We start from the raw sequence: 14,219 nt of genomic DNA, 5'->3' as shown, positions 1-14,219 counted from the left end.
GCAGAACTATTCTAATAAATGCAAAAGTAAAGGCAGCTTTTATATACGTATTTTATACACGTAGTTAGGATATTTGACTACTGAAAGTTAATAAGTTCATCAGAAAAATCATCTATCTTCATATTGGTGATATCAAATTTGCAATTTGGCGTTTTCTAACCATAAAATATTAATTAAGTACATAAAAACATTGACGAATATTGCTACTACATTTTTCATACTAAATAAAGTTTGGGTAATCGACTAATTCGATTAATTTTAATAATAAGCGTCCAAAGCTATGTTTTATGCATTAAATGCATTGAGTGTTTTGGCAAGCGCAACGGAATTTACTTTGTGATTTGGTGTGAAAACATCAGCCGCCTACAAAATATTCGAGGGATGTTTGCAATGTTTGCGAGATCTCTGCAATCTCCCATTCTCGTCGGTTTCATCTTTGTTGAGAAATTTTGTTCCTCAATCAGAACTTTTTTAATAAGATAGGAGAGATAGGAATTAGACATCAACTTTTGCATGGTATTAAGTTAATAACAGACACACATACATAAAATAAAGACAATCATACTCCTAAAATTAGTTTGGACACAGAACAGAATCAATCACGCTCCAGAAAACTTGGGTAAGTTTAGTGGGTGCCTAAGTTTGCCGTGTGATATGAAATGATGTCTTTAATATTAAGTCTTACCTGTTGCTTGAAAAAACTGGGGTTCCAGATCCCTGATCCTATTCCCAGTGAGCTGCAGTGTGAAGACCTTGGAGTTGTTCACTGCGGCCGGGACTTTCAGGATCGGTACGTAATTACAGGTCACAATTCCCAGGTCCCCAGCAGGCTTGGAGCAGGTGCAAAGGGCTTGGAATAAGCATGGTGGGTGTCCCGTATCTACGTGTAACTGAAAAAAGATATGATTTTATGCAAACCCATAATACATATTTTTGGCAGCGTTTCATCAATACACACAAGACTACGACCCATAAACTACTTTTTTTATTTTTCTCGCGTTCTTCAAGTCTTGTCTTCTCAAAAATGTCAACGGCTTAATAGTTCTTGAAAATATATTTGTTATACGTTGTTTTCCCGATTTTATTAAGCAAATGTTTTAATAACCCACACCATGATACTGTAAAAACATTATTTTATATATATCTATTCATACTATATATTCAAATATATATCTACTTCTAATTATTTTAAAAACATTTATTTATCTTGTAGTTTAAACGAGGACGAATTTGTGAAGCCTTTGAAATAAAAAAGTGTTTAACGTTTATTATTCGAATATAACGATGTGAAAAACAATATATATTTTTACACAAATACAGAAACGTATTATGCATATTTAATCATACAATTTTATCATATAGAATAATTAAAAAGTTGTATGAATAAACAGAGTGTATTCTCTGTCAATAAAAAAGAAACAAAACTGCAACGTTTGTTTCGCTTGACAGTGTTTAACAAACTGTGAAACGGATTTTGAATAACTGTTCACGAAAGTGTATAAAAGGATTTTTAAAAATAGTTACACATTGAAAATAATTCACAATATATAAATATATATATGATTTAGTTATTATGTTCTATACACTTATGTTCTCCTGGTATGTTTTATCTTTCAATCCATGATTAGGACTTAGCAAAATAATATTTAGAAGAACTACTCAAGCAATTTCGTGTAATTGCTCAGTAAGCCTGACAAAAAAGCACGCGTAACGTTCAATATATTATATTAAATAATTCTAAATTGTGTTTCTTTTATAGAACAGGGGACAAACGTGCAGCACGTTCTCCTAATGTTGCCGCCGCCCTTAGACACTCTCAATGCCAAAGTTGCCGGCTTTTTAAGAATTGGTACGTTCTTTTAATTTATTGGACCCTAAGTCAAATTGGTTCGAAAATACTTCAGTATGTATGTGGCTTGCGGTGGTACGCGGCAAAATCTTAGATAACGCTGTTGAAACAGTGAAGATGATTCTGGTGCAACTTTGAATTCTGACTCGACGTATAGACAAATGTGAATGTTAGGTTTTTAAAATATGTTATAAAATATCAAAGAATTAAGATCTATACGCAATGTATCTGATAAAAAAGCAACAATGTCTTGACAAACTACGGCGTACATATTAGGTCGATATAAATTATATATGTTGCTCGTGTCCACAAGAGCCACACTATCTTGAATGGTGGTTATAATTGTATGAAGGATTAAGGTATTTTCATTACACGAAATGCCTATTCAGAGTAAGGGTCCGTAAAATTATACTTGGAAAACTGAATTGTTGAATTGAAAATAGAGGAATGGACAGAAATTTTCGCAAGAACGAATTTTCAATTCAGCGACGCCGAATTTTTATTCCGACAATAAAGTTCCAGTTATTAAGGGATCATGATGACACCCATTGGATTATTGGATGGATTAATGATAATTGTAATAGATTAAGTAATAATTCCATTCATAGAATTCTCCATTTCTGATAAAGGCAATGTTTAAAAATAAATATTATTTACATTCAACAAAAAGCAAAAAGAATCCTGTAATATCCTCCTATCCTATCCTAATCCTAAGAAGTATAGTAGACAACAAATACTGCCCCGGCACCCCCCATTAAAGCTACAAAATTTATAAAAATTGAAATCAACATATGTAACGCTATTGTAGGTACTATTAAGGGATTAAACGTAAGTAATAAATACCTGGTATAGGTACTTTTCACAAAATATAAATAGTATCCTATACACTAACTCTAATTATTATTCTCGAATTAATTGGAGGATATTTCAGTTTGATGGAAAAAACTAATAACTTGAACTAGGAAGAGTTCAGACGTCAGTAAGTGTACTTCATTATAAGGACTCTTTAGTAGTTGCGACAGTTAAAATTGTAGCTAAGGGATTATGAGCAAAGCAATTAAATAAATAACGTAGTAAATGGGATTTTTTAATTAATGTTAAACTATCTTTAAAATTATGACTACAATTTAATTGAAGTGTTTTACGACGCGGTTATAACACCATTAAATCAAGTTTCTCAGATTGATATACCCTTTATCCACGAGGGTTGTAACCTAATATTAGTTAAGGTACATTAATATATTTAAGTTAATAATTAGAAGTGTAAATTAAATGAAAAATTACTTACTTCTAAAGCTCCTGATAGTGACGCCCATATCATTAACAGGAATGCGACTATTAGCATCGTATAGCCTAACTTGATGATTGACATTAAACCCTGAAACAAAAGACGGTATATTAAATACTATTATAGGTATGACTTACTTTAAAAATCTAATATAAATGGCCAAAGTATGGAAAATAAGACAAGGCATTCCGGTAGTACAAAGAGTAAAGATGTTTGTAACAAATAAATACAAACAACATCACTTTTATGCTTGAGAATATAGTTAAACTCGTTTAAAAGATACAAATATAATATTGAATCATTTATTTTGAAATAATCTTTTGACAAAAATAGTGATGAAAAGTGCTTTATTGGCATAGGTGCGAGTTACATTTTGTTACCAATCTCGTCATTACAATATTGTTACGTTTCACTGCAGCCTGCACAGTCGATTGCGCTATTTCCATAATTCGTTATTTCCGGCACCGAGCTGATCATCGAATTTTGATCGATACAAACGAATTGATGCTCTCAAATCTAGTTTCTAAGGTATAAAATCCTCTATCTCTATTCACATTGATTCTGCTACTAAGGTGAATACTGTATTGTTGAATGTCACAATAAATCCTATATTTCCCTGTGGTCCGTGCTTCGTATAGGCAGGTAAATAAATAATTTGACAGCTTACCAAATTGAAACGTAATTTCTAATAGTGAGTGTTTTTTTTTGGTATTAAGTACCTACCCGAAATGTTAATTTCAACTTTTGTAATTTTTAGATTTCGCGCCTTTTGCTTCCATAGACTTGAGTTGTCTTTTATGTCAAGTGTTTTTCTTTTGTCTTTGCTCTTTTTTACGCTGCTTGAAAATAAATATCGAACATATTTCATAGATAAAAGCTAAAATTTGAATCTGTAATTATTGAATTATAATATCGTTAATATGAATTGCATATATTCATATTATTTATATAAATTAATATATTTCTAAGCGAAACATACATAACAAATAAAAAAAATATAATTTGCGGTGAAACAAAATTTGCGGTGCCAGCTAATATTTTATAAATTTCGTATTAATATTTTATTTTTTATTTATTAGCTGTTTTATATATTTTGTATAAGAATTTATACGCAGACGGAGTTGTGAGTATATGTTATTAAATTAGAAAAAAAACACATAAAAGCAACTTCGTAATTTAACTTAACCAAATAACCTCCTGATTCGCTTATATAAATTCAATAATAATTTTTCCGAAATCAATGAAAGTTCAGTGATTAAAATGGCCAAGTATCATTTATTTTTGTTTCAGAAGGCGAGGTTAGTATATTGTATGTGCTACTGAAAGTACTTAATATTTAGTATATAAAGGTTTTTGCTATTTCAGATCCAGTACACTTAGGCCCTAATGAAAATTTATCTTCAAGTCCTTTCTGATAACTGTGGTATTAGTTAGACATACTATGTACTAATACAATACTTACTTCGATAAAAAAAAAATAATATTGTGTAAATGTATGCCAGTTAATGTTTTCAATTTTAATACAAAATTTGTACTAACACAGACATTACATATTATCCTAAACCACACATATCGATCTCATTATGATACTACGAACTTATAGAACGAAGTATGATTAGGACCATAATATCCCTTATAAATATAACCGCTACTAAAATTGGTTCAACCTAAAATATTTGGCAAACAAAAATTTAATCAATCTCTTAAAATATCAATAATGGATCGAAGCTAAAATAAATGAACTACAAAAGTATTAAAAACCATAGATAACAAAAAGTATATTTGCATTATTGCGTATTCACCAATACCATATTCACAGATATTTGAAACAAAATCAGATAGCCCAGACAAATAAATTGTTTGAAGTTACGCTATAAAGTTAACGAAGTAATTTGTACAAAAATTTCCATAATAAAAGATACCATTTCGGCTTTGTTTTAGCCTCGATAATTCCCTTTCTTTGTTCAACGTTTGTTATCGCTTACAAAATCCAGACTGCTATCCTTCATACCTACTTTTCTCTAAATTAATTGAAATATGAATGTAAGTTTATTTTGACTCTGCGGTTATAGGAAAAATTATTGTATCTATAATCCATTCCAGACCTCGGTTATATTTAAAAAGTATCCTTTATCTATGGTGTATTTTTTAGTCCCGCTTATTTATTTAAAAATATCCTGACTCTTAAAATGTTTAAATACCTCTTGCAAGGCCATGATATCGTAAGTTTAAGCAAATGTCGATCACAGTCGGGAACCCATCAAGTGCCTGAACACGGTCAGTCCCGTTTAACTTCATGAATGGATCAACAAATTGTTTAGCTTCCTCTTATTCATAAAAAAATATCTATTTTCTTTTTTTTAACTAACAGTACGCTAACTTCTCTTTCTTTCAAAAGGTACGCTTCACTGTAATGAAAAGAGATAGGATACATATTAATCTGTAACAATAAAGGGATATATATAATATCACAGCTTACGTTACGCACGTTAAACAAATATTGGTTTTTAGGTTGGGCTAAAACAGAGGCGCGTCAATCCTCGGCGCAACAATATTTAGTTTTGATTGGATTGCAGTAGGTACTTGCCCATACACAAAACACTAGAAAACGTAGTAAAATTACTAAAAAGTAGTTTTTATTGGAAGGAGGAAGTTGCCGGTCTATAAACTATTTTGGCTACTTCGTTGATCAATCGATGCAGGCAATACATAAAGCAACAATTCCTCTTTGTACGTTTGAACGGACGCTAGTCAAAGCCCTGTAGCTTTCGATACAGCTATTTGAGACAACGAAATTTCCAACCGTACAGTGAATTGAAAATCAAGATCAATATTTTGTAACGCCTGGTACGTTTGCAGTAAACTAACTTTTTTACACTCTTAACAGGCTGTCAGACAAATGAATAAGACTACTCCTTTAATTTTTTGGTAACTAAAGCTGGCTCTGAGTCCAGCTCTATAGCTCAGCGTAAATATATTTTGAAGACTGTCTTCAACAAACGATGAATTCAAACAATGAAATTGGTTTGACGTTTTTATAACTAGGGGAGATTGAATAAGTATTGTAATCGTTAATCAATAAATAATATCAAATATATAATAGAAAAATCTAATTTGAATATTAAACCTACGATAACTATTCGACCACAAAATCGGCTGAGGCAAATATGAATCAGATTTAAGTAAAAATAGAACCATTACCATTTTGTATTAAGTGCACTTTCCCATAAACCTACATTGGCGTCACTATTCACTACACTTTACTTCACTTTACATTCAACTAGTCTTAAAATCGTTGCCAATGGCTTCCCTTTCCGGTCTCGATAAATTTATCTGAAACAAAGAAATATTGATTTAATATCAAGAGTAAAATAAATGTCTTACACAAATTCAAGGTCCCTCCTACAGAAAAACATCTATTCTAGAATTCCACCGAAGGAACTCTGGAAGTAAATACATATTTTTCAGAACCTTTAAGTACCAACTAACATCCCTCAATAGTGAGTTTAGCACTATTGACGAGGCCGTGAGAAAACTAGCGTTGTGATTGTGATTGTGTTTTCCATTAGCGGTTTCCTCTTAACACCAAAAAGGTGACACCACTCTACAAGGCCCCAGAAGTCCCTATACCATAATATAAGCTGCAGTTTTTTGTAAGGATGTTATGAAAACAAAACAACTGCTTAATTAAAAATTCCCATAGAAAAGTTTCGACGATCTAAATAGTTAAAAGAACCGTCAGCGAACAGAAACTAATATGTGATATATATATGTTCTTCAATAGTTGTATAGTGTTATATTAAGTTCTTATCCTATTTTAAATTCACATAACGTTGCTCAAGACTAAGGAATTTATTAGAGATAGTAAAATGGGTCGGGTCTTTAGGAATAAGATTACTCGGGAAAATGATACTATATTTTAGAAGTCCATTAATATTAGTTGAGGCCTGAAATGTCTTAAGTTATATTATGATTATTGCTGCCAGCTATGATCCGCTTATGTCTATTAAGCATTTTAACGATTTTCAAGGGATAAAAATGGCCCTATTAGAGATGTATTAGTAAAAATTAAACGAAATAATTTGTATGCTACTTGCGCCTTCAATTTTAACTAAAATTTGAAAATCATTTATTCATATAGATAACACAGTGTAGACTTATGAACGTTAAAAACAGAAATGTCTTATGAAATGCTTCTATTTCTACATGTACTGCAATAAATTTTCCGCCACTCTTTTTAATCGCCAAGTTTTTGTACACGACGTTTGTAAGGAGCTGCAACTATTACACCATGTTCCATATGACATCTTAAGTAATTAATAATAAAATCAATTAAAAACAAAGATTTATCCTCTATCTGCAGGAGGCATGGTGAAATAAGAGCACGTGGCAACAACGTATTCGTAGTCGAAATAACTAATATCACCGCATACTTCGTGTATTCAAGTACGACCAGTCACCACAAGTAGGACCCGTTCACGAGTATCACGCATGGCCAGCCATCTTCCCCCTCGCCGTTTAGAGAGAGAGACAAGCCGATGCATGGACGCCGCCACAAGCAATGGCATTTAAGCGAGCATGACTATCCTTAAAATGTGAACTTGGCTTCATAAGAGAATAATACTATATATATATATAGTATAGTATATAATACTATATATATATTATACTGAAATAATTCTGTACCACATGGATCACGGTTTATTTCCACTTTACATTAAAACAGTCGTGGATGTTGACGATCGCCCCCAATTCTGCAAAGATTCAGATCCAGCCGAGTTATTCAGTCGAGTTGTCTATTTATACTGGATCAATTTATATCCAAGTACTAGGATCGTTTAAATATTCATTTGTATTATAATAGGCTTTAGCAAAAAAAGCTCATATATACCAGCTGTTAAAAGTTGAATACAATCCAAATCCATTTCCAAATATTTTTTTGGAATGGAATCTTGCTGTTGGCCTTAAGGGCAAATCAGCTTGGGCCGGAATGGGCGTTTAGTCGTGACTAGCGCAAGGGCGTGTCCTGTACTTAGGGTACTTCAAGAAAAAAGCGTACCAATGCTTAAAAGGCCCGCACCGCACTCGCGAGTCTCATGCCATTGAGAGTGTCCATAGGCGGTTGTATCAATTAACACCAGGTCAGCCTCCTGTCCATTTTTCCTGTTCTATATAAAAAAATGTATTTTTTTTTATTTTGTTTACTTGACTGCCTGGTGTAATAGATAATCTTTTTAATTAATTAAATTTGATAATCATAGTGTATCCAAGCGTCGGAAAAATTAAAATGTTAATATTTTTATAAAAGGTTATTTATTAGAACCTAAACATAACAATCATATATACACTAACTTCGTTAACCTACATTGTAATAATAAAAATAATCAAAAATTAATTTAAATTAAAGAAACTGAATTTTAAAAGTTTGGTTCCAATGGCGGTGTACCTTTAACGCTGACAGCATTAAAGATAATATAAATAAGATATTAATATACAGAGATATTACTATATAATATCTCTGGGAACTTGTTGTCTAGAAATATTGTATCATTTGTTGTTAGTGTAATTAAGCTTTAAATAAATATCGACGCATGACTTTTAAAAACATACGAAAAATCTAAATTTATAGTAGACAAAAAACAAACATTCCTAAATAAAAGTTACAAATAAAGGCCTGTTTTTATTTAATTAGATATTATACTATATACTTAATAAACTAGTAAGTAGATATACTATAGGTTATTTACCGACCGTTAAAAAAAACTTTCACGTCTTGTAGTAGAAGTACGTTCCAACTCATTACACAAAGTGCTTAAAAAAAATCTAAAAGTTGCATACATTATAATTAAGTAGAAGCTTGTTTAATTTTTAATTGAAGGCAAAAATGTTCTCTCACAACAAAATTACGTTTAAAATAATAAAATGTGAATGAAAATTAGAATTTTCTTCGTTGAAAAAGAAACGTTATTTTAAATGAACGTTCAGAACGCTTTTGTTTACCCTTTATCGCAGGAAATATAATGTTTTATTTATTTAATTACAACTTGTTGAGGAAATGCTTACTTTACTATATATTGTATATGTGTTTACTATGATGAAAAAAAATATATGTAATATGTGTATATAAATGAAAATAAATCGCAAAATGTATTGCTTTAAAATTTATGTGTATTTTTTTTAGTCCTTGAACTCTGAAAAAGGTCTTTATGTAGAGAAAAACTGGAAAAAATATTTAGTACTAAGACTTTTATTACGGAAAAGCGCACAGTATCTATAGGGTAGCAATGCGAAATGTTCTATATGTGATTGGTATGTAACTACTTATAGTAGTAGTAGTAGAATAAAAAAAATCTTATTAAGTCAAAACTAAGTTCGCGGGGGCTAGTCTGTCTGAAAGTATATATGTATACTCAGAGCTAGAACTCAGAAATCTTATATGGGCATTATTTTCAACATTTAAAAATGGCATATTATGTCTGTTGGGAAATATATTTTTAGATTTTTAAATTAACATTTATTTAACATGAAGTAAAAAATTTTTTGTTTAATAACATGAAAACATGACTGGTTAAATGTTATTTTAAATCTAGAACTATCGATTGAAGCATTTCTTAAAACAACAATACATGACGATAATAGCTGATAAAAACTTTTTTAAATATAGCTTACTATATAGATTATATCTACTTAAACAGTTTGATGTTACCTCACTCGATCCCTGGAGAGAATTAAGCTATGAACTATTTGAAACAAAACGCTGTGCGGTCTAATGAGGTGTTCATTATGGCGTGTTGAAGTTTCAAAGAGCTACTGTACAAAGATTCATTCTCAAAATAGTTATTACGCGATATTTCCTTGTATAAATATTATATTATGTATTTCTAGAAATTTGTTTAATTTTTAATATTCTTTAAAAATGTTTGAAAGAATTACCATATAGGTCTCGGTTTATTGGTTATGCAATGTGTACAACCCAGGTCTTCAGTCTTATTACCGGTGACACAGTAGAAAAACTACAACATGATGAATGTGTTTGCCCCATTTATTCATCTAGTTGCGGTTCGGCCCTCAACCTATGAGCATTGGTACCGTAAGTATAGTTGACGTACTCTATAGAGTACATTTAAAAAATTGAATTTGTCAGTTTGAAATATTCAATAGCGTTAAGATCTGTCTGCACATGTGGGAATGAATATGTCCATTTTAATCCGGACTGTGTGCAATAATCTGTTTTGTTTTAAAACTCAGTAGGTACAATACGTTTAAAAAAACAGATGCGGAAAGAGAACGAACGTGGGATTTGAGGTCGCTGCAGCGCTACGTTTTTGTTATGTAAATATCACAATTATGTCATTATAGTTCGATAGAATAAAAATAGAAGCGACGCTTATCAAATAAGAATTATATTAGTATGTATAACATCACCGAATCCAAATAAAAAGTTAAGGAAGAGGCCTTTAACAAAAGGGTAATACTGCAGAACAAGATGTAATGGAAACAATAATAACTAATGCAGAATAAGGGATAATAACAAAACTAATGCGGACAGACTGGAATTTAATCATTAGTTTTATTTTACTATGTGTGAATATAGAAATGAAAAGATTATTTTCAAATGGAATCTTTTAATCATCAGTTTCGTTTTTCTATACCGCTGATTAATGTATTATAATATCTAAAGCCATATATTAAAGCTTCTAACGAACCTTTTTGTAATTTAAATTTAAACAAAATTCTAACCGCTCATTATTATCAGTCCAATATTTTTTATATATAATTTTAGTATATATATAAATGGATAGTGGGTAAAAAATCTAAATCATAGAGGTACTAGCGGAATGGCCCTTAATGGGAACCACAACATAATATTGATATATCGTACTCAACCTGAATGTTCACCTTGGTAGAAGAATTTAATGAATCATAAGAAATATACAGGTAAATAATATTGTATATAGCAAACACTTATGACTCATATGTAAAGGATTCGTCATATTTTGTTAGTTAATTATCACTGATTGGTTAAAATCAATAGAGGCTATAAGAACATCTAGGAAATGTTAGTCTAAAATATAAATTAGATTATTATTCTGATTGTTTGAGCTATCAAACTTAGTTATCTTCGATCTTATACTGACCCTTTATTATACAATTTTAGATGATAATAATCGTCTACTAATATTATCGATACCTTCTTTGAACTTAAAATATATACTATCAATTTTAACCAGTAAAATAATATTTAGTGTTCCTTTTCAAAAGTTATTTTTGGCAGTAAACACAAAGTTTCTTAAAAGTAATACATTTTATACTAAAACAGATTGTTTAGTGCGATAGCTAGACTAGACTTTAAAACATAACAGATTTGTAATATTTATATAGTCAGTATAAGATTTTGTTAAGTTAGCTAATTACGACAAAGAAGAAGATTCCTTAAGTAGGGTCTGAAAAAATTAACCGACTCAGTATTACATAGATCTTACAACTTTTTACGTTACATGAACTGAGTTGCGAGATTTGGTTTTTTACGGTTACGTTTTTGTTGGCATAGTTTATTTATTTAGGACATTATACCATACCCAAGTACATTTATTATTGAAAATTCGCATATTATCGTTAAAAGTACATTATAGTACAACTGCTATTCAGTACTTCGGGAATACAGTCAACGATTTTATTCCATAATGTGTTTTTGATTTGATATTCAATTAACGTATCATTAATATTGAGTAAGATATTATTTGTATCACGTATTAGAAAGTGAATGATGTCGCATTGTAAAAGCCGGTGCCGGTAATGAACAATAAGCAGTCAGCACACACTCCATACATTTTTCAAAAGCCGCACATAACGTTAATGCTTAATGAAACTTAACGTAAGATTCAGAGTCGAGATGTAGTATGAGAGCCGTAGGTTAAATCTTTGCCTTAACGACTTAAAAAGAATCTTACAGTGAATTCTTAGCACGCTGTTTTTTTTATTCGATGGACGGATTAATTTAAAATAAATATGAATAAAGCAGCCTATCAGAAATAGACCATAATATGTTTACGTCCTCGATAAATGTATTATGTGTAATATATTTAATAAACGATAATAAAATGCATTTACGATACCATGCACATGCCTACTACGCAATAAATATGTAATTACTCTGGTATTCAATTACTTTTTAAATGGAATTTAAATTTAAATTTTTAATTTTTATTAAATTTAAAATTTAAAATTTAAATGGAAAATACTGACAAAAATTTAACAATGACATTAAATGGATAAAATTATATGACGACATGTCAGAATTAGAATAATTATGTTATTTAGGTCAAAACTAGTGAATAACAAACAACAGCCCGTCTAGCCTTTTTATACTGTAAGAAGTCATAGGATCAACAAAATCCCTATTAACCAAATATGTAAATTAGGTCAAGCAATTCTTAAGTAAATGTAGCCTTAACCGAGCATTTGTTAGGATTAAGGATTTTAAATAACGATGTTCTTACAATGGGCTCGGAAACGCAAAGACAGTCAAGTGGCCGTATGAAAAATTATTTTATATTAAAATAACGATCGAATTCCAGTTTCATTTAGTCTTCTGAAATTATTAATTTTATATACAGTTTCTAAGTAAATAGACACCTAACTTAATGCTAGATCAATAAATAAAACTTCACCGTTATAATAATTATAAAGGCTCAGCTTTTAAAGAGTTCCCCACGACAGGGTTGAGAATAACACGGTTAAGTACTAACTCTGTTATCCATAATCTAAGGAAGCCAATAAAATCGTAAATTTAACTAGAAAATCTATCCGACCTTGATTGAAATAGTAAATTTGCGCTCACAAAGCTCTAAATAAATAGAATACGATCGCATGTCGATTGATTGAATTACAAACACAGAATGAAGTAGAACATCGATTTCCTACCATGACCTAGGATTCAAGGTAAGTATTTTTTTTACTGAGATTTTTTATGGATATCTTACTTGATTATGTTACATTCAATATTTGACATAAAAAAATCTAAGTTCGTTCTGATTAACACGGGTTTAGAATTGTATGTCTTTTTAAAATTACAATTCTTGTAACTGACATTATTTTTATAACGAATTTCGTGAGTTTTTGTATGTTAAATTAACGATGAAACGTACAGGACAGGTAGTTTTGAAAACAGATACAGATCATGTCTAAGAAATATTAACGAACTAGGTTTAAAAAAATCTAAGTCAATAGGTTAGGAGGTCAAAGAACTAAAATTTATTGAACTTTACAGCCTGAACGATCAGTTTATCACACAAAGGGAAACTAATCTTACTTAATCTGTCGAAGAGAATGCCTAGTTTAGATTCAACGATAAAGCACACTTCTTGTTGAGAAATTTTTGTTGCTAAGACGAAAATTGGTTTAGGATAAGCCGATTTGAGTCTAATCTGTCTGAGCATTGTCTTATACTTTGTTTATAAATCTATAAATTATTAAAATTGAGAAAAGCGAAAAATATGTTTAATATATAATATTTAAATTGTATGTGAGATTTATGACAAATAACTTTACTAAGGCCAGCCTTTTTTAGTATAAAACATACTTCCTTCATTCCCAGAAAACAAACACGACCGATACTGTAAAATGTACAAGATGTGAAAGATGAGATGTCTATAATTAATCAAACTTAATTAAAACCAAAAAGTATAAGAATTATACTTTTTTTATTAATAATACAGCTATTGGCATTTAAGTTTATTATAAAGCGCCGTCATTATCAAAGCCTTAAGTGACGTAATAAATTAATTATTTACAAGCATTTTTTGTAGACCTTAAGTAGTCTAGTCAGTTCTGCAATTCAAAGCTTCACCAGACCAAAAGTGTTAAATAAATGATTGTTTATTTTCCCCAAAGGTTTTATATATTTCTTATGATTTGTATAAAGATATCAGATATAGACAGTGACTGTATGTACGAAATGGATATAGTCTTTAAGGAACAAAGAGTCTTATAACACTTGTGAATTCATATTCTAGTTCTGTTGACAGTATGGCTTCCTGTAAATGGATTTCCTTTGTTACTTTAAAAGCAGAAGTTGTATTG

The 14,219-nt window shown here is 30.3% G+C and overlaps 1 protein-coding gene across 6 annotated transcripts in view; it reads right to left on the bottom strand.

Moving 5' to 3' along the window:
- Window positions 1-14,219, bottom strand: part of LOC123711586 (chaoptin) — a 47,995-nt gene that overhangs the window by 19,530 nt on the left and 14,246 nt on the right. For all 6 annotated transcript variants that reach the window (XM_045664192.1, XM_045664197.1, XM_045664193.1 and 3 more), the window contains exons 2-4: window positions 6,339-6,470; window positions 3,138-3,227; window positions 686-890 (exon numbers count right to left, since the gene is read on the bottom strand). In XM_045664192.1, coding sequence (XP_045520148.1) covers window positions 686-890; window positions 3,138-3,227; window positions 6,339-6,341 — 298 coding nt within the window. In that variant the 5' untranslated portion in view covers window positions 6,342-6,470. The remainder of the gene's footprint in view (window positions 1-685; window positions 891-3,137; window positions 3,228-6,338; window positions 6,471-14,219) is intronic.

This window comes from Pieris brassicae, chromosome 7 (assembly GCF_905147105.1).
Source record: "Pieris brassicae chromosome 7, ilPieBrab1.1, whole genome shotgun sequence".
In the NCBI taxonomy this organism is placed as follows: Eukaryota; Metazoa; Arthropoda; class Insecta; order Lepidoptera; family Pieridae; genus Pieris; species Pieris brassicae.
This window is presented reverse-complemented; position numbering and strand designations above follow the sequence as displayed.